Below are 26,736 nucleotides of genomic sequence, written 5' to 3'. Positions count from 1 at the left end.
ATATACCTAAATCAGAAATGCCTGATGAGCACTCTACTCGTGTCTTGCAGTGGCAGAACTTTGCTTAAAATGGCAGCTAGAAGTACTGCCTCCAGTGAACGATTCAAACTTCTAACAGTTGGAAGAACACGTCTTGCCACCTAGAATGTACTGGAGCTTCTCAAACTGCGTAATGACCTGGCCCTGGGTGAAAAGGAAATCAGCAGACTAATAGACCTTGTTAAGAGCTGAAAGCTGCACCATCTGCAGATTCGCTTTCACATCATTTGGACAGCTGCCTGACAGCCATAACCGACTCACAGTTTGCTACTTTAGATTGAATTTTGGGATGCACATATTCTTGCTGGCACTTATCACCGCGAGTACATTTTCTTATTTTATTTCTTTAAAAAACGTATGGAGGACATGTGGCACAATCTGAATTTATAACTAAGGATTTAGGGAGTGTGCTGCTTTTTCAAAAGCGTCTTGCTCATTTGTGCTGGATCATAACAACATAGCCTACAAAATAGTCCACAATATGCACTGATATTGAGAGTATGAATTTTACATCCATAACCACAGTACCCTGAGATGATATTTTTGAACAATGTATGTCTGTATTTGAAAACAAATGGTACCATGATGTAGAACAAAGCAGTATACTTACCAGCACATGTATCTGAGGGTTGTGCCTCTTGGCAAAATCGACAATGTTCACACTGTTGTAATAAAGGTTCTCAAAACATCCATGAAAGTTTTTGTGCAATATTGAGACCGATTTTCCAGGTACTGGAATCCCGCCAAAGCTGAGCTTAGAAAGAGAAAAAAAAATCAATAATAGTATTAAATAATTTTCAAACAATTTACTGACAAAGAGCACAAAGTCATTTGAGCCACAACGCTCAAACAGAAACTAGAAGCTGCTTGATTTATTGAATAACTCATTAGGCTGCAGCGCCATGCTCGCTTATAAGGCAGGCAAAAGAGCAGTCTATGAAGTGTTGGATCGGACAATTACAAAGGAAGGATCTCCACCCCGCAGGCGCTGGACATTTTGGGGTTATTCATGCTTGTGGTTCATTCAGATAAACTGCTTTTCACACAAGAATCTATTTCTTCTTTTGCCCCTGGTCTCTGCACACAATATAATTATCACAGTTGGAGTTCTGCAGCAGAGATACAGAGGAGATTCCGTCTGCGTTAAAACCTCCCTCACTAAAATAAAATTCCCTTTGATAGAATTATCAAATTGACTGAAAAGGTGATGAAAAACGGAAAACGGGCGACAGAGCATAGGAGCAAGGTGGCAGAAAAAGTGAGAGTGATGCTTGGAGGGTGGGGTGAATGGAGTTTTTTCATCCACCTTAGAAATAAAAAAGCTTGAAAAACTGAAGGATTAAGGGGGAGCCATTCAATAAAAATAATTGAGAACGTGTTTTGAGGGAGGAGTGTGGTACTGGAGTCAGACAGATATAAGACAGCAAAAGGGAAAGACAAAACGTGGGGGTGAGGATATGGAGACTGAGCAGGAAGGAGGTGTGGCCACTCGCCAGGGGCCACAGGGACAAGGGGACAAGTGGTAAGGGTTCAATCGGGGGGGGGGGGGTCTAATGTAAGGCCAAGCTCAAGGAGGAATAGTAAAGTAGCCAACCCTAGCTTCACAAAAAAATTTGAAGTGAAAGGGTGGGAAGTTAAAATGAATTCGCCAAATAAAGATAGAACAGGGGTTTGGGGAGAAGGTGGGCACCAGAAGAACAAACTAGAAATGAGTCGCAGTTTGCAAAAAATTAAGTTGGAATAGCATTATTTAGCAAGAAAGGCTTTCACCAGGTTGGTTTTGTCTGCCAGGTAAGTGTCACTCAATTTGAAATATTAGATGAAACAGGTTAGAAGAAAATATTTAGGCCCTCATTTCAACTTTAGCGGGCGGCAACTGCTGCCCGCCAAGTTGAAACCGCTGAGCAGCTGCCAATGCGGCCGCACTCCTGCTGGGTCTATTTTGAGATTCCCGCTGGGCCGGCGGGTGGAAACATGGTTTCTGCCCGCCGGCCCAGCGGGGATCTCGTCCGCAACACAGGAGCCGGCTCCAAATGGAGCCGGCGGTGTTGCAGCTGTGCGACGGGTGCAGTTGCACCCATCGCGCTTTTCACTGTCTGCAATGCAGACAGTGAAAAGCTCCATGGGGCCGTAGCAGGGGCCCCCAGGGGCCCTCGACTCCTGTTTCCGCCAGCCTTCTCATGGCGGTTCATACTGCCATGAAAAGGCTTGCGGGAGGGGGACTCGTAATCCCCTGGGCAGCGCTGGGGGATTACAACCGCCGGGACAAAAGTGGCGGGAAACCACCGGGACAAAATTGGCAGGAAACCGCCGGTCCCCGCGGTGCGACCGCGGCGCTTCCGCCGCAGTCGTAATGCTCAAGTTTGTACCGCCAGCCTGTTGGCCGTACAGACTCCAAAACAGCCCTGCCGGTCTTTGACCGCCAGGGTTGTAATGAGGGCCTTAGTAAGTGTTGGAAAGTGGATTATTGGTAAGGGCAGATGAGTACCTACACTTAACAATAGGCCACTAACCCCCTCTAGGTCCAGTTAGGTTTCAGTAAATTAGCCCCAGCTCAACCCTTGGTAGGTTGGCAACGAGCGACAAGGCTTAACTTAGGAGACAAAAGTGGTCATTCCGAGTTTGGCAGTCATCACCGAAGCCGCAAGCTGCCGCAGAAAGACCGCCAGTGATGGCGGAGTGAAGACCGCCATATTATGAGTCACTCACACCACACCGTCCAAAATACACCCAAAAAATGGCACCATCAGCAGAAATGATGGCGTAAAGGTGGTGGCTGCACCACCAGCACTTCCACGCTAAGAATATCCCGCCCGCCAAATAACGAGTCCCAAATCTGCACCACGGACTCAATACGGCAGAAATCCATTGATGGTCAGAACCGCAGTGGGGATAAAAGGCACCACCAACAGAACACTGTACCACATTGGACAACACCTGAGACACATGCACACACCAGCCCCCAGCACTACAAAACACACCCCCACACAAACCCAGAACCCTTTGCAACCAGAAACTCTGACAGAGCGAGCAAAGAGCGCACTGAAAGGATGCACTGCACCTAGAAATGACAGGCACCATCACACTGAAGACGCATCACACAACACACCACTGCCCACAAACACCACAAAGTGCACACACATATCACTACACAAACTCACATCAACAAGCAGCACATCGAGAATCCCTGCACAACAAACACCCCCACCCACAACACAACCACAATGGCACCACGAAAAAAACCATGATTCACAGAAGAGGAGCTCAGGGTAATGGTTGAGGAAATCCTAAGAGTGGAGCCACGACTGTTTGGAGCACAGTTGAAGCAGACATCCATAGCACGGAAGAACAACATATAGCAGAGGATAGTCAACAGGGTGCATTGTAGTGGGAAACCATCCACGCACAAGGGAGGACATTAGGAAGAGGTGGGACGTCCTTTGGGGGAAGGTACATCCCATGGCTTCCAGGCACCGAATTGCTGCAATGAAGACAGGTGGTGGCCCCCCACCGGACCCCCCAGAAATGTCACAGTGGGAAGAGAAGGTCCTGGCCATACTATATAAAGAAGGGGCGACGGTAATACCTACTGGACTGGACACTGGTAAGTCTACTGTACTCCCCCGCCAACATGTCCCCGTGCACAGCATGTACCCCCAACACCCTCTCAACTCCTCACACCACCCTAACGTGCACAAACGCACCATGTACCCAATACTCACCCTTGCATGCCACAGCACCCTACTGACACCATTCCCTCACAGACCCATCTAGTGCATGGATACCCCACACTGCAGCAAGTACCACATCTACCACTATGCAACACTCCGTACCCTAACATTAATGCTACATCCACATCACATCACTGCAATTGCACTTTAAACCATGTCACTCCTAGTAGGAGGCTGGCCTGTTTTGTAGTGGGTACCTAAGGTACTTACACCTTACACCAGGTCCAGTTATCCCTTATTAGTGAAATGTAGGCAGCGTTCTAGCAGCTTAGGCTGTCTAGGGGTAGCTGTAGCAGAGCAGCTTAGGCTGAACTAGGAGACATGCAAAGCTCCTGCAATACCACTATAGGTACACAGTACTTATACACAATAAAAGACAATACTCAGTGTTACCAAAAGTAAAGGTACTTTATTTTAGTGACACAAGGCCAAAAATATCTTAGAGGCAATACTCCCTCTGGAGGTAAGTACTATACACAATATACAACACAAAATCAGGTAAGTAAACTTTCATAGAATAGTGCAAATAGTAGAAAATAGAATAGATTGCAATGGGCCTGGGAGCAACACAAACCATATACTAAAATAGTGGAATGTGAATGTCGAATTCCCCCAAGGGAAGTGTAGTGTGTCGAGGTGTGCTGGGAATGTAGGAAAACACCAAAGGTAGGTAAAGTACCCCACCCTAGAGCCCAGGAAAGAAGGAGTAAAGTACAGCAAGTTTCCTCAGGACACACTACAAGTTGTGATGAAGGATTATGCTAGAACCAAGCAAGACTGCAAGTAATAAACAATGAATTCCTGGACCTGAAGACCTGTGGAGAGAGGAGACCAAGTCCAGAAGTCGAAGAAGAATCCAGGAAGGACAGGACCCCCTGCCAACCTAGAAGAAGGTGCAAAAGTGGACTCTCTGGTTAGAAGAAAAGTACAGAAGTGCACCAAAGAAGATGGCTGTGGGTTCCTGCTTGCTGCAATGGAAGTCCCACGTTGAGATGTTGGATACAATCTGTTTGCATCACTGGATTCCACTAACAAGCCTTGGTTCAAGCAAGTTTGCGGTTTGGATCAAAGAAGAGCTGCCTAAACCCAGGAGGGACCTGGGGGTCTCAACTCGGACTGAGGAGACAGAAGGGGCTCTCAGCACTTCAGAGAGCTCTCACAAGTCCAGGCTGCACCCACGGGAGACCAAGAACATGGGGACAAAGAAGATGCAAAGTGCGGTCATCGCAGAACTACACCGGAGGGACCCACGTCACCAGAGAACAAGTCAGAGAGCTGTGCGGCCAAAATGAAGTGCTGGGGACCAGGGCTACACTATGCACAAAGAACTTTTGGAAGAAGTGCACAGAAGCCCAAGGAACTGCAGAAGATGCTGTGCACAGGGGTACTGTCGCAGCATGGGGAGGCAAACTCTTACCTCCTCTAAATTTGGACAGCTGGACCTTTGGACAGTATGTGTCACTTCAGTCCACCACCTGTGTTCCAGGGATCACACTCATCGACAGGACACTGCTGTTCCTCAGGACATAGCAATCATGGACTCTTTCTCTTTCTGTTATTTGGTCCTCTGAGGTACCAAGGCAATGTGAGTCCCATCAATGGCCGCAATTACATGTGGGACATTTGATATGTTGTAGAAGGCTGCTTTTACATGCTTGAGTAGGGCACCCAGCACATTCTGCAACACCTTACTGAACTGGGGCTGTGAAAACTCTGTAGCCAGTCCCACTGTGACCTGAAAAGAGCCACTTGCCAGAAAATGCAGGACTGACAACACCTGGACTGTTGGAGGAATGGCATGGGGATTTCTCAAACCCGGCAGGAGGTCTGGCTTCATCTGGGCAATTCCCTGATGCACAAACAGTTCAGTTGATAGGTCAGGATGATGGGGCGCTCTTCCATGGTATCAAGATCTACAAGTGTCCGGTAAACTGGTGCATTCCACATCACTCCATTGTGGCAATATCTGTGGGGGGACACAAACAACAATCTGGGAACCTCTCACTATGTAGGGCACCAAGTATGACATACGACAGTCACGAAGTGTTATTCATACAAGCTGGCTGTCATGTTGTGGGAAGACACATTACTCCACACTCCATTCTTAACCAGTCAATGGCACATGATCCCTGTGGCAATGGACGTACACAGGACGTGTACACGTACACCTTCCATGTGTTCCACTATACTGATCATATATGCTGACAACTGTAGTGACAAATGTGGTGATGTCACCAGACACTCACTATATGTGTCATTATCCACAGCGTGTGACCTGATGTATCTATTTATGATGACATGCAGGTAATTATGCAGTGTGCACCCAGGACAGTAACGTCACAGACTAATATGGCATCCGCCTGTCCGGCTTGCATTGTTCAGCTAGAAGTGACCTTGTTCTGCCGGCAGAAATCATCATGGCGGAAGGCGGTCTGAACTGCCATGCAACTCCACATTGGTTTACATTGACGTCTATGGGAGTCTGGGACCAATTATGATCACCGCCAGCGGTGACGGTCATAACCTCTGCGGTCGTAACTGCCATTTTGTATGTGCCGGCTCACTTGACTCCTGGCTTTCTGGCAAGATAGACCTCCACTTCGTGTGCTGCTGTGTCCTGTCACTTCAAGCAAGGATCGCACGCACTGCAGGGGATAGCGCCCCAGCCTTCACCATGGAGGAACTGGAGATACTGGTAGAAGGGGTCCTACCCCTGTATGGGTGGTTGTGCGGTACTCCAGGGCAACAGGTCAGTACAACGTCCTTTGGCCCACATGTCGGGTGGTGTTTGATGATGTATGTGTGTGCATAATGACATGTCATGACTGAATAGGTGTTTAGCATGCACAGGATATGTGTGGAATATTGGCAGTGTGCATGTTCCCTGTTTGTTGTGTGTCACCAAAGCTTACTGCTGTATTTTTGTAATTAACATCATGTTCACCTTTTTCTGAATGTTTCCCATGCAGGTCAGCACCCACCAGAAAAAAGGGTTATGGAGAGCCACCGCCAAGGAAGTGCGGACCCTGGGGGTCCATAGCTGGCGGAGCACCCACTGCAGGAAGCGGTAGGAGGACCTGAGGCACTGGGCCTGGAAGACGGCAGAAGCCCAGCTGGGGATGGCCTCCCAGCGTGGGAAGGGTGCCCGTCGGACCCTGACCCCTCTAATGGCCCACATACTGGTGGTGGCATAACCAGAGTTGGATGGGTGGTTGAAAGCAGCACAGCAGCCACAAGGGGATGAGTGTTGACTGTCAGGTGACTACTGCATGATTGTGTACTGTGTTCCTCACTGGATTAGGAATTGACATAGTCAGATGTGATTTAGGGAATGCACAGTCCTGGTTGTGACACCCATCATGTAGGAGTGTGTGACGTTAGCTATGTTAAGCCATGCAAGAGAAGAAGTGGTGGTACTGTGACATACGTTCAACTGTAGGTATGGGTCGCTCATGAATGCAATTATGTCATTGGCTGCATACTCCAACTCTGCGTGTACTGTTGTAGTAGAAGGTGGTCATTTAGGCACTTTATATGGGTAATAACAGGCTTGTTACATGAACATTACAGTTGTTTGACTTGCTACATCAATGGACCTCTGTAGCACATGTACTCTGCACATTCCCGTCAGTTAGTGAGTGTTCCCAGTCCCTCGGTGCTCAGATTTGTATCATCCCGTAATGGATGACATGTGGATGGGTATGGTCCTGGGCTGGTTTGTTGGATAAGATATTCATGTAGTTGATAGCTATGTAATGGTCTTCATTCAGGTGTTTAGGCTGCAGGGATGAAGTGAGTTTGGGTATCGCTTCCATGACCCAATAGTAAATGATTGCTAAATGGTCTCTTGTTTCCCCAGCAGGGGCTGTAATTTGTATTGTTTGTATGTGTAGTGGATGTGTGGGTTAACATAATTTCCTTCCTTTCTGTTCCTCCCACCTTCCTTCTCTCTCTCAACCTCTCTCTATGTATGCATTAGCATCATCTGGTGAAAGAGGAAGGGCACTGGCGAGTGGGGATGCAGCAGCCCACCGGACCCTGGAGGCAGACACCAGTGAAGCCGAGGGGACCAGTGGGAAGGCGGGCAAGGGGAGCACCACAAGGGAGACTGGAGCTTCCAACACATCTGATTCTGATTCCTCCTCCGATAGCGGCTCCCTGGTGGTGGCGGAGCCATCTGAGACCACCCCTAAACCATTCTTGTCCGCCACCCTTCTTACCAGCACCACCCTCCCAGTTACACCCCACCCAGTTTCCCGTGCCCACTCACCCAAGAGGGTGGGCATCTCCTTCGCCACAGGCATCTCTGCCCCTGCCCCAGTCAGCCCTACTGCCCTCAATGAGGAGGCTATTGACCTCATGATGTCCATCTCTGTGGGGCATACAACGATTGTAAATACCATCCTCAGACTGGCATCCTGGATGCAGCAGTCCAATGCATTCCTGAAAGGTATTCACAGTGCCTTGTCTGGCCTACAGAGATTGTTTCAGGGTCTGGCCTCCTCGTTGACAGCAGCCATCGTCCCTTCATATTCTGGCCCCCCTCCAGCTACCTGTTTCCAATCCACAACCCCTCTCCCTACACCCATCCTAAGCACACCTACATACCAGCATACACCCACTACAACAGACAAGGTGCGCAAAGACAGTCATAGGCATCACAAACGTTCCCACAGGCATGCACACACACAACTCACATCTGCAGACATAACAACAGACACTTCCCCACCACCTCCTCCCTTGCAGTCATGTCTCCACTCACACCTTCCAGCACTGCATCATCACACACTGGTTGTACTACCATTCCTGTCATACCCTCAATCCCCACAACAGCAGACTCACAGGCACACATGCCACACACCACATCCACACTCACCACAACTACTGTCTCAGCCACCTGCAGCACATCCACCTCACTTGTTCACACCACTGCAACATTTACTCACACATCCCCATTCCTTCTCCCTGCATCTCTACCACCCTCCTCCCAATGTATGCACACTCACCCACCCACCCACCCAACATTTAGCCACCACACACATACAGACATTGCACCCACCAGCATCCACATACAGTACACCAACACATCAGACGAGCACTCTCTCTACCTCTAGTCCCAAACATCAATCATGTGACCGCCGCCTTGTACTAAGAAAGTTTTCCTTGTCATCCTTGACCTCTTCCCTACTCTTCTCCCACCCTGTTTTCCCTGTAAATGTAGAGTCCTCCTATCTCTCTCAGGCCCTTCCACCTCCCATTCCTCAGGTGCCCCCTATGGTGTTTCCCCTGCTCCTCCACCCAGAAAGAAATCCACCCCTCCCAGTTCCAAAGTCACCCCTCCTAAGCCAAAAGCGAACCGTGCCCTTCCACATCCAAGCATCCCCCATCACCCCAACGTCCCTGAGGTGCCTGCCTGTCCCATTGATGCCCCTATGACGTGGAGGCCGATTTGCTGTCAGGAGTCAAGTTGGGGCCATGATATCTGGACAATGTGTCCTGCATTACCAGACACTGAACTTGCCATTTGGCACATTTTTTTTATATAGTTTTTTATACATTTTGTTTATAAATACATCTTCCCACGTTGCAGTGCTTGGCAAGTTGAGATGCTTGTCCTGGTTTCCTTCTACATGGTTGTGTGACATCTCTGTACAAAGGTGTGTCAGATCTGTGTATGGATTGTGTCTGTGTTGTTGCATGCGCTGGGTAGATGGTTTGGGCCATGGGGATGTTGTGATGTGTGTAACTGCTTGCTTGTGTGATTGTATGAGGTGTTGTTTGCGTCCATGTGTATGGTGCTGCATGTGTGGATTTCCTTGACTGTTGGTTGTACGTGTTGGGACACCTGTATCATTGTTTGGATGTGTGTTCACAGCTATTGATTCTGTGCCATTGCTACATAGAGTTCATGGTGTGTGTGTATGTGTGGTGTCGCACAACGTGCCTGTCTCTGCCTGCATTGAGGGGTTTGCAGTCTAGCTGTCATTGTGTGGTTATGGGATGTGTTGGTGTGCTTTGTATTGTATGTTTGGCACATATCAGCTTGGCTTTGTCTGTGTATTGGGTACTTGCCATTGATGTATATTGTGTGTGCCTGTATGTGGCCTTAGCTGTCTTTTCGAGGAATGTGTGTTATGTATCACTGCCATTTCCTCCCCTCTGTGCTAGGCGTACTTATAGGTTGTTGTCTTCGTTGTTGTTGGTGGCCCTGAAGGTTTATGACAAGATACAACACTGGGAAGACTAGCAGTTCATGTACCATGGCAGCCGCAGAGGCGTCTCTGTGCCTGGAGGTGGGTTCCTCCTTTTGTACTTTCTGTTTCCGCCAGGTTTTTCATGGCGGCCAGCCAGCAAAATATATCCTGGTGGTGTGGTGACTCGGAATATGGCGGATGGGACATTGGCTTCCACCACCGGTTGCTGCTCATCGGCGGTGGTAGTGCTGGCAGTAAGTTGTCTGTGTTGCATTGGGTTCACCGCTTTACTTATTATATGGTAGACTGCACCGCCACCCTGGCGGTGGTCAAAAGACTGCCGCTGGCATGCTGGTTCAGTTACTGCCAAACTCGGAATGACCACCAAAGTGTGTAAAGCATCCAAATATCACAAAACAGTAATTACATAAAACAAAGGAAACAGTTTAAAAATCCAAATCTAATTTACAAAAATAGGAAATATTTTTATCTTTAATTTGACACCAAAATGAATAAAATCGAATGAGATGAAGCGGAAATATGAATTTTTAAAGAATTCGTGTTTTTTAGCACCTAATAACAAAAAGTGCCAATCTGTACATCTGGTTGCACCTCGACTGGGGCAAAGTCAAAGTTTAAGGCTTACCTCGATGGAGCCCTGCTCGGCTACAGCAAGCGGGAGACCTCGGTCAGAAGTTTAACTTTGGACTTAGTCGTTTTCTTGAAGATTTTCTTCCGTGAGACAAAGTCGCCAGTCTGATCCGGCCTCCCTGGAGCCCTTCTTCAGATACGCATAGCAGGAGACCTCGCTGAAGATTTCTACGTTCTGACTTAGACAATTTTTCAAGATGAAAATCCTCGTCTGGGTCAAACATGAATCTTGATCCGACGTCCCTGGAGCCCTCTTCAGGAACTCTGCCCAAGAAGTCCTGGTCAACTTTCTACATTCGGACTTAGTCACTTTTTGGGAGATTTTCTTCAGTAAGGCGAACCTGCAAGTCAGGCCAGGTCACGGTTGAGGCAAGCCAGCTAGACTCACCTCGGCAGGTCGACCCCTCTATGGAGCTTTTTCCAAAAAGCTCACTAATCTATTCCAATCTTCTGCATCTTCTTCCAGAAGGTCTTCGAAGGTCATTAGGAGTTCACAGCCCTCCCCAAGGTTCCAGAAGCTCTGAGTTGCTCCTTGAGGGTGAGGACTCCAACTCTCAGAATCCACCTGGCTCAAACTCCGAAATGGCCGCTGGACAGTGGTCAGTTTCTTCAGGATTCAAGACAAGGAACTCTGGTTAGCTATTTTTCACCTGTAGCAAACAGGGAGTCCCTTTTTGAACCAGTTGAAGCCAAGCAAAGCCCCTTTTGTGGTGAATCCCAAGAGTGCAGCTGGTGCAGTCCTTCAGAGTGCAGTGTCCAGGTGCAGGTCAGGGATCAATCTGGGCAGCCCTTCTTCTTCTGACGTTCTTCCTTGTAGGGATATGATGTGTGGGTGCAGCTCTGCCATATTTATCCTTGCTCCTGGGTAGAAAGCAGGAGGGTTCTTGGTATCAAATCACAGCAAGACTCCTTCCCCCTTTGATGACCACTTCCTGGGAAGTGTGGCAAAAATCCATCCAAGGGAGCAACATTCCTCAAAAATCCAACATGGCTGAAAGTGATTTTTGGAGGATAGATCTGGCTGAGCTCACCCACTGGTGTAGCTAAAAAAATCCTAAACACACCCATCTCCTGCCCTCTCCTAATCTAATCAAGATGACACCTAATTGTCTAAGGTTGCAGGATGTGAGGGAGGTGCTGGGCTGCTCCAAATGTCCTTCCCTGCCTGTGAAGACCATTTTGGATGCTCTTCCCCCATCTTGTTTCCCCCATTTGCTGAGGCAGATCTCCTCCCCCACGCACATCCTTTGTGTTCAGCACAGGCCACTTCACACTTCATCAAGGCAGCCTGGCCAGGCTGCCAGAGGCCACCAATCATAAAAGGGCACTACAGAGCTGAAGTTGGCAACTTTCAGGTAGAGTTTCAAAACTCTTTACCTGAACTAGTTATATTAAATCCAACAATTGTAAGTTGTGGGATTTATTATAACAATTAATTTGATTGCAAACACAAGGTATCTGACAAAAGGACTTTGTAAATTAAAATAAAGTCTCCCCATGTTAGGAGGCTATTCACTACAGTGAGGGAAAATACATGTGGCTACTTTACCTCACCAGGGCTTATAAAACAATTGTTTTAAGGTCCCTGCTTATAGTTATATTGCACCCAACCATAGGGGCACATAGAGGACATCTTAAGGGTGACTTACATGTAAAAATAAGGTCGTTTAAGACTTTGGAAGTGCTTTCAATTCCAAAGTTGACTTTGCATATACCTTTATTTTAAAAGCAGACAGCAAGGCAGGCCTGCCTTTAAAATGACACTGGGCACCTCAGCGGTGCATCTATGAGTGTACTACCTATGCTGGTGTCACTAAACCTATATGCCCCACCATTTACAAGGGACTTATAGGTAGATTGATACTGCCAGTTATAATTAGTCTAATTTGCAGATCCACTTTACACACCTGGCAATGGCCCTGGGACTGGTAAGCAGTCCCCAAGGCACAGCCAAGAGTCAATAACCACCAGTATCTATTCAAAAACTTTAGGTGTAACCAGGGCAAAAAGGAGGACTTTCCTACAGTAAGAAAAAAAATACTCAGGTTAGGCTTTCACCAAAATCAAATACAACCACCTTCAGCACACATACAAACAAATTATGGACAAAGCCTTGTACGGTGGCCCTACTGCAGTACTGAGATTGGTGGTAAAGTCCAACCTGGTAAGGTTCAGGGACTAGAGACTTACACTATGTATGAAAATAGTCTGTTATTTCAACCTTGTTTGAACTATTTTTATCCCAAATTGTCCCCAAACTGATCATAAACAGCTAAAGACAATTCTCCATCTTCTATCACACAATATCCCTCATCGTTTTTTCTAGGTTATAGAATCTGCAAGTTCACCTACCACTTTTAAGCCTCACTTGTTGCATCAGTCTTAAAACTTGGTTGTTAAAATCCTCCCAGAAATTTTGATCTTTAAACACCAGATGCATTTAAGATTAGATTTAAAACTGAGTTATTCATATTAAAGCATCTTCTTCTGTGTTCTATTTTTACACAACCTTGATGTTTATAAGAAATTGGGTTGTAGTTGTTAAGAATGTCAGTCCTTCACAAGTAATAAGTTCACAACTTTCTCTTTATTGTGACCCAAGAACCATATTGTAGCACTTGACTTTCACACCATTGTGGAGCAGAGCAGTCCAAAGCATTCTCAGGAAGGAGTGTGGGCTAGTATTTCCAGCTCACTGGTACACCACACAACAGTCAAGAAATCATCATCCAGTCCAATGCTTTTTCTTAAGAAGAAAAGAAAAGTAGTTTTATTACTAACACGCTACTTAATACCATGCATTACATTACAAATATATGTTATCTGGCAGATAGAAATACCTTTGGTGACACGGTCATAACAAGTGAAATTTTATCTTAGTGGGACCTGATCCCCATAACCACACTACTCCCACCTACTTACCAGTTGCAATATCACAACTTGGGTGTCATTATTAATAAGGGGGACCTACTTGCTTTTTCATGGTGTTACCACATTAGTAAAAACTGCGAAAATTATATAATCCACCACTGCAATACCACTGAAATCAATGGGGATAGAACTACATTCAATAGTATTCACAGTATTATAAAGCTTCACATTGTCAATCATCTACATTGGTTATGAAGCACTATATTACAAAACATGGTTCCCAAAGTTGTATTTCCACTTTTACTATGCTGCAACTGCATCTTTAGGACCAACCAAAAAGGAGTCTCTACACTCCAGTACCAACGCCAGGAGTGCTTTGAACATTACAAGGGTCTCCTAGGGTTCAGGGATTTAGGCCCTGATTTATACTTTTTTTGCGTTGCATTACTGTCATTTTTTGACGCAAAAGTGGGGCAAACTTACAAAATATAATTGTATTTTGTACGTTTGTGCCGCATTTGCGTCAAAATATGACAGTAATGCGGCGCAAAAAAAGAATAAATCAGGGCCTTTATCCTCAGGGTTACTTAGGGAAACAGTACTTGAGGGCAACTTCTGGATGGCTACTGCACCTCCTGCAGCCAACTAAGCACTTTAACAAAAATGTTGGTGGGCCCTCTTAGAGGTCTCTAGGGACAGTGTAATTTGCGTCAGGCCCCGGGGTATAATGCCTAAGGTATAATGCCGGGGTATAAGGTGGTTTTTCCTTCTGGCTGGGTATTCACTTGTTTGTGCTTTTATCAGGTCTACTGTCCTCTCTGTGCACAGGTTTTTATATAGGGGTTGTAAGTTCTAGAAACCAGCCACCCTTGGTCAATCCTATATTGTCACATCATAAATCCACCCTTGTCCCAATCCTCATGCACAACATTCTTAGAAATTTAAAGATGGTGATTTCAAGTGATCTATGAAAAGCTGTTTCCTGGAAGCCTCAGCTCCATCCCAACTGACACAACACCCTGATCGCTTCAAAGGGAAGCCCCTTCTGTGTTCGGCTCCCAAGGTCTGTCTGTCTTCCTTTGTTTCTGTGGTCTTGGGTTTGGGTTTTCCCAGCCCAAGTGCAGTGTGAGCAGTCAAATAACAGCTGCAGACTTGTTCTGTGCTCCCTTCCTTTCTCAAGAACAGGGCTAAAGCACAATAAATAGCTTTATTGTGTAGAGGACCTTGATCCTACAACTGACTAGCAGAGTAATTAACATGGCCAAATGTGAGGGCGAGGCAAGAGCTTAGATTTAGCATCTGAATATGACTGAGCCAGGGAAATATCATAATTCTTAAACTGCCATAAGAGGAATAGCTATAGCGAAAATGTCTGTTGATCTACACTTGGGATGCATGTTTACCGTCAGATACCTCACTGGACACTGTAGGTCTAAGTGGGGCACAACTGTATTTTTAGTTCCAATTTGCCTATAATGTGTAAATCAGTTATGCATCACAGACTTTCAGTAAGCACTGCAGACATACACTAGAAATGCTCACTCACATTATAAGGCCTACACCAGCTCAGTACCAATCCCTGAAATGTTCCTTTTGCCACAGTGTACCTGTAAACAGATCCTGTGCTGTGCAAGACTGCAGTCTCTAATGCGCTGCCTTCACACCTGAACACACAGATGTGTCTACGTATTTGCTTCTAACCAGCCCAGAGCCTCTTACCTTAGCTGAGCAGAACCAACCTTATTCTAAAAGGCAAAAGCTGATGGTTAACAATCTTAATCAATTTTCACTGAATTTATCATGAGTGAGACTCAGTTGGTCGAAAATAACTCACATCAAAAAGTCCAAAACCAAGTAGTACAAAAGTGAAAAAATCGAGAGAGATTAAATGAGCGGAATAAATTTGCTGCAATGTTCCTGGATGAAATGACACAGTGAATATACCACAGCACAAGCAGTTCAGTACTGGAGGCAGAACACCACCATCCAGAACACCATCATCATCCATGTTAAATTTGTTATATATCCCTGAATTCAAGATAAAAAAATGACACAGAAACACAATTATTTTACATTGGATGTTCAAAAATGTTCAAATGTTGCCATGCATAGCTTCACACACAAACCACAAACCATGTTGCACAATTTCATTCCGGCCCTGGTAAAAACATTTACTTGTTCTAAAATCCCTTTCTTTCACAATCATTTGAAACTCTAGACTTGTACACTTCTGAGATTCAAGAATCCTCACTCCTTTTTGAAATTGGGTCCCATTAATAAGAAATATTAATAATACCAATGTCTTGTTTCAATTAAATCCTTTATACACCAATACCAGTAGTGTAAATGGACACAGTCCCATGGAGGGTCATACTGCAGCAGTTTCCCACACTTTAATTATAATTAATACAGCAATATAATATAGGTATTTAACCATCCACATGTTTTGATGACAAAGTGTGACATGAATTTATGCCTAACTAATAGAAATGCATTAGATGGTCTTCATGGAATTAATTTCCGAACAATACCAGGTTGGCTGAAGACAAGGAAAGTCAATTATTCTAACAAAGATATGAAAATCTAAAATTAGTGCAAGAGACAACTTGAGATCTATGGATACCTCATTCTCTGTGTAATACAATTCGGAAGGCTGGATTGCTCTATCAATGACCCGTGGGTCAAACATGAGCACCCACACTGTCATCTGCATGTCACTTCTGATATGTTTTCCATTCTCACATATCTAGGACTTAACTTCAAATTTAAACAACATTCATAAGATACAAAATTGGAAGATGCATTAATTAGCATCAAACAAGATTAAAGGTTTTTCAATTCAAAGGCCAATTTAGGGATGGCATTTTGAACATCAAAGCCCTGGCATAGTTGATGGGTCTTCCGTAACCAATAGGATAGCGATTCTTAGGGCAACCCTAAAAACTATTGCATCAATTCCTTTTTGCCCTAGTGCAAACAATCCCACATTGTATCTAATTCCCAAACTTTTTACAGGTGTGTTCAGCAAGGATCACTATCTGCTGTAAGGCTACAGGAATATTCCTGCAGACATGGTTTCACTGCCACTGTCTTGGTTGACACAATAGGTGGCATGAGTGTAGTTTCTACATGAAATGTTTTGGCCTTATAGGAGAGTTCAATAAGATAATCAGGGATTAGCCAATTTCTACATGTTTTAGGGGTCAGAGCACATACATTGGACACTGGACAACAGTGGTCCAGTGTGCACAGTCTAGAAACCAGCAATAAAGTGTTGTTTTTCACAATGTCCAAAAAAATCATTTTGTATAACTCGTCTCACTAATAAAGTTAATACATCCGTAATGTAAAATGTCACAAGTGAGAATGTTTGTCATTTATGATGCTGCCTATCACATTGTGGATGAGCTTATGAGAAATGCATTTGGTGTGCGAATCAGCAGCCTTAAAATATATTAGTTTGCATGATTGTTCTGTGAAATACATATTGCAAACTTAGCCAAATTACGGGAATTTTCAGCTGATGTTTGCTTTATAATTTGTAACAATGCATGTAATTTAACTGTGTTTGAAGTGAATTCCAACATTTTTAAAGCATGCTTAAGTATGTTAAGAACGGAATAAACCATAACTTCACTTAAACTGTTCTTGTGTGTGTCTGAAAGGTCATGGGTTTGATTACGATCTTGACATATGGGATACTCCATCAGAAATCTGACAGGTATCTTAACCTTCATATCACAAGTTCCATAGGATATAATGGAACTTGTAACATTGCGGACAGGATATCTGTCATGCTTGTGACAGAGTATCCCATCCACCAAGATCCTAATCAGGCCCCATGTGTTTGTATTTACATCTTTACACACACGTTATAGCATAACTTCTTTATGAACCTATTTATAATTCTGTTGGGACTGAAGGTTATGCTATGTAATTACAGACCATTACATTTGTACAGCATATACACAAACAAGGTTGTCTCAATATCACAATTTTGGTTAACTTTCATTTAGCAGCCTTGAACTGTCTTTTTTAAATTACTTCACTTGAGTTATTCAGCAATGTCAGTCTGACTTGCTGTGCTTTTCTTTTTATAAAAAACAACTAAAAGCAAAAAGTTAAGGAAAGTGATGAAGAGGTGGAACAATCTCGACCTGCTGGATTACAGCTTTCTATAAATTATCCTGAAAGGGCAATGTCCTCCCATGGCTGGATGCAAACATTTGGAGTAATTTATTAGTACTTTGGAATTCTTAAAGTGTTCCAGGTGTTCAAGTCACAGCTTTCCAGGACTGTACACATTTACATATGCATGAGTATAAAAGTAAATTTGAACGGTATTTGCTCATCAGGAAAAAATTATTTTACCTGGGGAGAAACAGTTTTTCTTCACCCTCATACATTTGAGAGTGTTCCATTACCATTCACAACCAGGTTACAGATGTGACAGGGGTAAATCTTGACTCATATCAAGAATGTGAAAATACCTCACAATTATTTCTGAATGGCCACTGTAGCAAATTCACCTTTTTGCGTGGTCTCCCAAATTTTTCAATTGGTATGAACCCTATTTGTGCTGGCATATGTCGACTTTGAATATAACATTTAGTGACACAGTTCATGTACCCTATCCCATAATTGTACTGAGTTTTTTTCCTGCAATGGGATTATTCATCATTCCTGAAAGGCCAATGCAACTGAATGAATCAGTTGTGTGGAAATTCATATTCAAATGCAGGCTGCTGTGTACATAGGCTGCACTGTACATTTACACCACCCTCAAATATGACAAAAGTGTATTGGTCTGGCTGGACTGAAGTTTAAAAGCACTATGGTGACATATGGGAATGAAAAGTGCCTATGTCTTGTAGAAAAAAAAATACTTTTATATAAAAGCTATTTTGTCCTAAAGTGTGATGTATACGTCCACAGAGTTGGGAGTTTTAATTATATAAAATTAATTCTACATACAAAGTAAAGATACAATGTTTTTTTATTTCAATTTTATTTTATTAAAGTGCATAGTTAATCAAAACCGATCCACCATACAAATAAAGAATATTATACTCATAAATACATTTTTACTATGGACCCATAATTTTTTTTTTTTTTAAATGTCAATACACTCCTAAAACCATTTAGCCTATAACAGCAAGGAATGTAGTTTTGAAGTGCACCAGTGTTTAGACTATAGTTAGTATACACATCGGTTTCTGGGATTGAGCACACTAATTATTCATTGGGTATATCCTTATCAGTTCGCCAATATGATAATAAAGTGCAGAAAAGATATTAACCTAAAAAATGCTATGTACTCATCACCTGTCAACAGCCATATCCACTGCCTAAAGATTTATAAAAAAGGTGAAAAATAGTAATTTAAAACACTTTAAAAAAAACCTTTATCAAACTTTAAAAGGACTCATTTGACTGCCTCATTTAAATTCATCTTGCTTAGTGCGTACAATTATTTTTAATGTCAGGTGTAAATATTTTGTTAATCTTGCATCCAGAATAATATCAGATGATTTAAAACAGGTGATCACAGCTTGCCTACACGTTTGTATACTTCTCTGATTAAAGGCATCCTTCAGAAGTCTTCTGCGTTCATTTAGTAACCCCCTACATTGACAAACCAGATGGGTAAAGTCCTCCACCCTACAACCACATGGGATACATGGGGAATTTAAACCAGAACATTCCCAAGGGACAGTGTTAACACAACCTGGAAGAAGGCTGAAACAATATTTAATAAATACATCTTTTTTTTGACCAGCCCGACAACCGGTATAATTGATATTTTAGAGTTTTATTCTCATTTGTTATCATCCATGAGTGTGACCTGAATGCAAGAAGACCCTTATCCGTAATTAAAGATTTACTCTTCATTGTGCAGTTTATGATTTTCTTAAATACATCTTAAGTGAGACTGTTATCCCACAATGCCCAAGCTCCCAAATCATCCAGGGCCTGATCCAGATATTGGGGGTCATTCTGACCTCGACGGTAAAAGGCCTATACCGCCGGTCAGAAGTCCGCCATTCTACCGCCGCGGCCGCGGTAAACCGCCACGGTCATTCTGACCACCAACTGTGAAACCGCCAAAAACCCGACATCCAAGGAAGGCCGTCTCATCAGCGGGCCGCGGAAAACTGGAGATGACCAAACCTCCACCGCCACGCCAACACAAACACGCCCATGCCATTCTGACCCACCAATCCACGCGGCGGTCTTTCAACCGCGGTATTCCATTGGCGGTACACACCGCCGCGCTCAAAAAACACACCCCCATACAAAACACAGCCACATTGGACAATTTGAAATACACACACCTGACACACATACAAACAACACTCCCACACATCCAATCAACTATAAAACACACACCCACATCACCCACAAACCCCTACGACCGAAGATCAGAGACGAAGGAGAGAGAGACACATCACAGAATAGAGAGCTACATCACACAGAGGCACACTACACCATCACACACACCACATAGAAGCACAAAGCACCACACACCAACACACTCATCACCATATACACCACCCCACACCTCATCCACACCACCCCATGGCACCCCAAAGGCACCCACGCTTTTCGGACCAAGAACTCCGGGTCATAGTGGAGGAAATCATAAGAGTTGAACCCCAGCTCTTCGGCTCACAGGTGCAGCACACCACTATAGCCAGGAAGGCGGAGCTATGGCAGCGGATCGTGGACAGGGTCAACGCGGTGGGACAGCATCCCAGAAATCGAGACGACATCCGCAAACGATGGAACGACTTACGGGGAAAGGTGCGCTCGATGGTCTCGCGACACAACATCGCAGTGCAGAAGACTGGCGGGGGACCCCCACCCGCTCCACCCGAATTCACAGCATGGGAGCAAGAGGTACTAAACATCCTGCATCCTGATGGCCTCGCTGGAGTACACGGAGGAATGGACTCTGGTAAGTACAATCTCAACTACGTCACCCCCCCGCATGCTAACCCCCACCACCACCCTCACCCCCAAGCCCCCATCACACATCCTCCCTGAGAATGTCTCTCCAGCACAACCCACCCAACACCAACCCCTGCATGCCACCACAAACTATGGACACCCATCACCTAAGCATGACCACTGCACATACCCCCCCCCCAAACACCCCCACAACACCTCCCCCAAGGGAATGACAGCACTGGGGGACAAGGGCACCCATAAATCGCACGCAATAGCACACACAGAAACAATAACCATACTCTCTTACCCCATGCAGGACCCGAACGCCAACACACCGGCCAGGAGGGTCCAGAAATGTCCATCCCCCCCCCGGAAGAGGCCCCCAGTGATGACAGCAGCTCTGTCGACCTGGAACCTGATGACCAGCCCGGACCATCGGGGACCTCTGGACAGTCGGTTCCCCACACACAGGCCACAGCAGACCCAACCCCCTCTGGGAACAACATCACAGCTCCCACCCAGCGGGCCCATGCCTCTGTCTCTAAGACATGTCAATCAACGGTGTGTCTGCCACTACAGGGCACCCAGGCTAACCCACCACCCCAACAACAACAGGGACCTGGGGGCAGTGGTAGTGGGCACACCGTCAAGGGGACAGAGGCCGGGGGAAACAGGGCAACTCGGAGGGCTGCTGTGCGACAGGGGGGGGAGGAGAGGCCCAGGGAACCCACTCTCCAAGAGGCCCTCACCACCATCATGGCAGCCTACCACCACTCCCAAGAGACGATGGCGACGGTACTGGCCAGGTTCCAGGAGATCCAGGCACAGCAGGAGGAACGCTACATGGGGTTCACCAATCAACTCACCAACATCTCTACCGCTATGGGGAGCATAGTACAGACCCTCAACCGGATAGAAGACACGTTGCGGGACCATGTGGCACCACACAGGGCCCCTGTCACTAGCCCGGACCAGGAACAGCCTACCACCTCCGCCGGCGCTAGTGGACAGGAGGCCCCACCACAACGACAGGCCACCAGAACCCCACCTCCTGCTGAAGAACAACCACCCCGCAAGAGGAGCCTGAGATCCAAAAAAAAGACAGAGTAGGATGTCAAGACCCCCGCCAGCATGAGATACCCCCTGAAGTCATCCCACTGTCCCACATTGCCACCCTGTCCAACCTTGAACCGCCCCTGCTCCATCCTTCCACAGGCATATGGACAATGCACCTGTGAGACTGAGAACTGGACTCTGCCATGGACATTACTCCACCCCCACCCATCACCGTGTTAATATCATGTACCATTATCTAGCACAAAAAATAAATCACTCAATGCACTGAAATCAATCAGGAGTCAGGCTGTATTATTTACAAATGTATAACACATTACAGATCAATTATGTTCTGTTAAATTTGAGCTGAACACATACCGAGATCAATAAGCATTAGTCCATGGGCTAACCAAGCAGAAGTCATGCAGTGGGTCATACAGCACTGAAAAGGGAAGGGAAAATCAAACATCAGTTTAAAAGAACTGGGGGGTCATAGACAAATTTGAGAAGCAGGAGGCTTTCAGGAAAAGTAAAATGGCGTGGGTGATTCTTACCTGTGTGCTACTGAAAATACTGTTGGATAACTCTGTCCCTGTTGTCTGTGTCGTCCTCTGAGTCTTCCTCCTCTTCACTCTCCGCAGGCTCCACAGCTGCTTCAACACCACCATCTGGACCATCCTCCTGCAGGAAAGGCACCTGACGTCGCAATGCCAGATTGTGAAGCATACAGCAGGCCACGATGATCTGGCACACCTTCTTTGGTGAGTACATCAGGGATCCCTCTGTCATATGCAGGCACCTAAACCTGGCCTTCAGGAGGCCGAAGGTCCTTTCTATGATCCTCCTAGTTCGCCCATGGGCCTCATTGTACCGTTCCTCTGCCCTGGTCCGGGGATTCCTCACTGGGGTCAATAGCCAAGGCAGGTTGGGGTAACCAGAGTCACCTATTAGCCACACACGTTGTCTCTGTAGCTGTTCCATCACATAAGGGATGCTGCTATTACGCATCACATACGCGTCATGCACTGAACCAGGGAACATGGCATTCACATGGGAGATGTACTGGTCAGCCAAACAGACCACCTGGACGTTCATAGAATGGTAACTTTTCCTGTTTCTGTACACCTGCTCATCGTCTTTTGGGGGGACTAAGGCCACATGGGTCCCATCAATGGCACCAATTATGTTGGGAATATGTCCAAGGGCATAAAAATCACCCTTCACAGTGGCCAAATCAACCTCCTCAGGGAATATAATGTAACTCCGCATGTGTTTCATCAGGGCAGACAACACTCTAGACAAAACTTTTGAAAACATAGGCTGAGACATTCCAGATGACATGGCCACTGTTGTCTGGAATGAGCCACTTGCAAGAAAATGGAGGACTGACAGCACCTGCACCAGAGGGGGAATTCCTGTGGGTTGGCGGATGGGGGACATCAGGGCTGGCTCCAGCTGGGCACACAGTTCATGGATAGTGGCACGGTCAAGTCGGTATCGTAGTATGATGTGGCGTTCTTCCATTGTCGACAGGTCCACCAGCGGTTGGTACACGCGAGGATTCATCCTTCTCCTCGCAAGTCCCAGCGGACGGTGCCTAGGAAGGACAACATGGAGTATGGAGTCAAGCAAATCACAGGTACGTTCACCACAGCTTGCATAGCACACGATTATCTATGTATTGAAAGGCGTGTATGTGTGGCAATGCAAGGCCTAGGCCTGTGTGTCGCAGTAGAAATTATGCCATGTGGGCCCTTGAAATGGCGGCTGCCTGACCTGTGAAGTGGGACAAAGGGATGTGAGGTCAATGCGCTGGCGGAGCACACCGTGGCGGGAGGCGGTCGAAGACCGCTATACGCAGCCGCATTGGTTAACATTGAAGCCTATGGGTTTCAGGAGCCAATGACGATGTGCGCCGGCGGTAGCGGTACGCACCGCCGCGGTACGCACCGCCGCGGGCGTGACCGCCATTTTCTATCTGGTTAATCACTCGAGACCTGATCATCCACAGGAGAGGACCTATACTGCAAGTGCTGCTGTGACCTCGGTCTGGAAGTGACAATGGCTGCTGCGACTGGGGAAAGGGCCCCTGCCTTCACGTCTGAAGAGTTGGAGAAGCTCGTGGATGGGGTCCTCCCCCAGTATGCATTACTCTACGGTCCTCCAGACCAACAGGTAAGTACACCGGGTGCACATGGAATGGGCGATGCCTGTGTGGAGTGGGGTGGATGTAAGTTGGTGGGGTGGGGGGCGAATGAGGAGTGCAACGCACGACAGATGAGAGCATGTGCCATATGGCATGGTTGGGGAGGGGGGGCCAATCACATCTAACATGCAGTAAGTTGATGAATGTTTCCTTCCCACCCTGTACATGTCACATAGGTCAGTGCCCATCAGAAAGTCGAGATTTGGCGTGCCATCGCCAAGGAAGTCCGGGCCCTGGGGGTCCACGTCAGACGGGGCACCCACTGCCGCAAGAGGTGGGAGGACATCCGCCGCGGGACCAGGAAGACCGCCGAGTCACTGCTGGGGATGGCCTCCCAACCTAGGAGGGGTGCCAGTCGTACCCTGACCCCCCTGATGTCCCGGATCCTGGTGGTGGCCTACCCTGATTTGGATGGGCGCTTGAGAGCATCACAGCAGACACAAGGGGGTGAGTATCAGCACATTCTGCTATCTTTCTGCGCAGTGGAGGCGTCTGGGTGAGGGAGGAGGGTTGTGGGTGACATTAGGCCAGGGCGCTTTCTGTAGTGTAGTCCTCTCCCTTAGGCATGGCCCTGTGCTCCCGGCCCCCACCTCTGTAGGGTGACAAGTACAGCTATTGATGGTCCAGCCTCACACATGTGCGCGTTTGTCGTCTCTTGACCTGTTGTCCTAGTCATAAGTACTGAGTAGTGTACCCCGAATGCGCGGCTTAGTGCATGAGGCTCCTGTGTCTGTCCTCTCCGCCATCGGTGTTGACATTGCATGCACTCAACCTGGTCTTCTTTTTTCTCCCCCCACCCTTCTTCTTCATCTTCTTGTGCATGTGTGCATTAGCATCATCAGGCGGAGGAGAATTGGCATCGGAGCACGAGGGAGCTGCAAGTCACAAGGCCCCGGTGGGCCCAGGAACAGACACCGAGGGCACCAGTGATCCGGAGGGCGAGGGGAGCACCACAACGGGTACCGGTGGTGAGACCAACGACACAGACACGTCCTCGGATGGGTGCTCCCTAGCGGGGGCGGCAACATCCGTGCCCCCCGCCTCTACAGGTACAGCCGCCACCCAGTGCACCAGCCCCGCCCTCCCTGCAGCCCCTCAGCCTACGCTCCGTGCCCGCTCGCCCAGGAAGGCGGGCGTCTCCTTCGCCCCAGGCACCTCAGCCCCTGCCCCTGTCACCCCTGCTGCCCTCAGTGCGGAGCTCATTGACCTTGTGAGGACGCTCATTGTTGGGCAGACTACCCTTTTGAATGCCATCCAGGGGGTAGAAAGGGAGGTGCATCGGAGCAATGCCTACCTGGAGGGCATTCATTCGGGTCAGGCTGCCCATCAACGATCGTTCACTGCTCTGGCCTAAGCACTGACGGCATCCATTGTCCCTGTTTCCAGCCTCCCTCTTCTGACTGCCTCCACCCTGTCTCTGTCTCCTGTTCCTCAGCCTATCCCATCCACACCATCTGACCAGCCTGCACACACCTCAACACCCAAGGGCAGCTCATCCAGACACAAGCACCACAGATCCCACAAACACTCACCCAAGCAACACACAGATGCAGACATTCCAACAGTCACTACCACCCCTGTGTCCCCCTCCTCCTCGTCTCCCTCCTCCCTCCCTGTGACGTCTACACTCACACCTGCATGCACACCAACATCAGCCAGTGCTTCCATCACCACCACACCCTCCTGTACAGTCCGCACGCGTGCAGTCACCACCCCCACTGCCATTTACACGTCCCCTGTGTCCTCTCCCACTGTGTCTGTCACCCCCTCTTCCAAGACACACAAACGCAGGCAGCCACCCACCCAACAGACATCCACCTCACGACAGCCTACAGCACCAGCACCTTCACCCAATGACAGCACACCTGACTCTCCTACAACCACATCCTCTTCCTCCACTCCCATCACCACTTCTCCTACCCTTTACCTTGGCCCTAAAAAACTTTTCCTGGGTAATCTTAACCTCTTTCCCTCCGATGACCTACCCCCTCCATCTGCAAAGAGTCCCAAGAGCACCACAGCCACCACCAGCCCAGCTTCGAGTGTCACTGTTGTGCATGGGTTCTGGAGTCCACCCTTTGCCAGCAGTGACACCTCAATCAGCAGCAAGGACACATCCAGCCCCCCCCGGCAAGAGGACCAGGAAACAAAAGGGCCGCCGTGCGAGGACTGACACTGCTGCCCCCAAGGAGCAAAGTTCGCCCACTTCACCAGCCACAACATCTAGGGGAGGCAAGGGCCCGAGAGCCCCATCTAAGGAGCGAAAGGGCAGCAGGGCGGAGAAGTCAGCCAGCAGGAGCGCGGAGCAGGTGGGCCCCACATGCCACATCCCAGATGTAAAGGAGGACACCAAAGGGCCCAGGACTCCGTCATCGAAGGGTCCAGAAACATCACGCTCGTAGGGCGACTGAGCAGGGAGTCCAGCCCAGGTCTGGCTCCCTTGACCTACTGGATGTGCACCGCTGAAGAGGGCCCGCCGTGCAGAAGAGCACCGCTGAACAGGGCCCCGCCGTGAAGATAGGCACAGCTGATCTGGGCCCGCCGTGCGGAAGAGCACCGCTGAACAGGGCCCAGCCGTGAAGATAGGCACCGCTGAACAGGGCCCGCCGTGCAGAAGAGCACCACTGAACAGGGCCCCGCCGTGAAGATAGGCACCGCTGAACAGGGCCCGGCGTGCAGAAGAGCACCGCTGAACAGGGCCCCGCCGTGAAGATAGGCACCGCTGAAGAGGGCCCCACCGTCTCAAGCACCGCTCCGCTGGGCCCCGCCGTCTCAAGCACCGCTCCGCTGGGCCCCGCCATCTCAAGCACCGCTCCGCTGGGCCCTTCCTGTCAAGCACCGCTCCGCTGGGCACCGCCGTCTCAAGCACCGCTCCGCTGGGCCCCGCCGTCTCAAGCACCGCTCCGCTGGGCCCTTCCTGTCAAGCACCGCTCCGCTGGGCCCCGCCGTCTCAAGCACCGCTCCGCTGGGCCCTTCCTGTCAAGCACCGCTCCGCTGGGCACCGCCGTCTCAAGCACCGCTCCGCTGGGCCCCGCCG

The 26,736-nt window shown here is 47.8% G+C and overlaps 1 protein-coding gene across 3 annotated transcripts in view; it reads right to left on the bottom strand.

The window, feature by feature from the left end:
- The window catches only part of CNTNAP4 (contactin associated protein family member 4), a 2,124,586-nt gene that overhangs the window by 947,696 nt on the left and 1,150,154 nt on the right, over positions 1–26,736 (bottom strand). For all 3 annotated transcript variants that reach the window (XM_069227637.1, XM_069227632.1, XM_069227640.1), the window contains exon 7: positions 650–793. In XM_069227637.1, coding sequence (XP_069083738.1) covers positions 650–793 — 144 coding nt within the window. The remainder of the gene's footprint in view (positions 1–649; positions 794–26,736) is intronic.

Source organism: Pleurodeles waltl, chromosome 1_1 (assembly GCF_031143425.1).
Source record: "Pleurodeles waltl isolate 20211129_DDA chromosome 1_1, aPleWal1.hap1.20221129, whole genome shotgun sequence".
NCBI lineage: Eukaryota > Metazoa > Chordata > Amphibia > Caudata > Salamandridae > Pleurodeles > Pleurodeles waltl.
The sequence above is the reverse complement of the archived record's forward strand: the minus strand, read 5'-3'. Positions and strand labels throughout refer to the sequence as shown.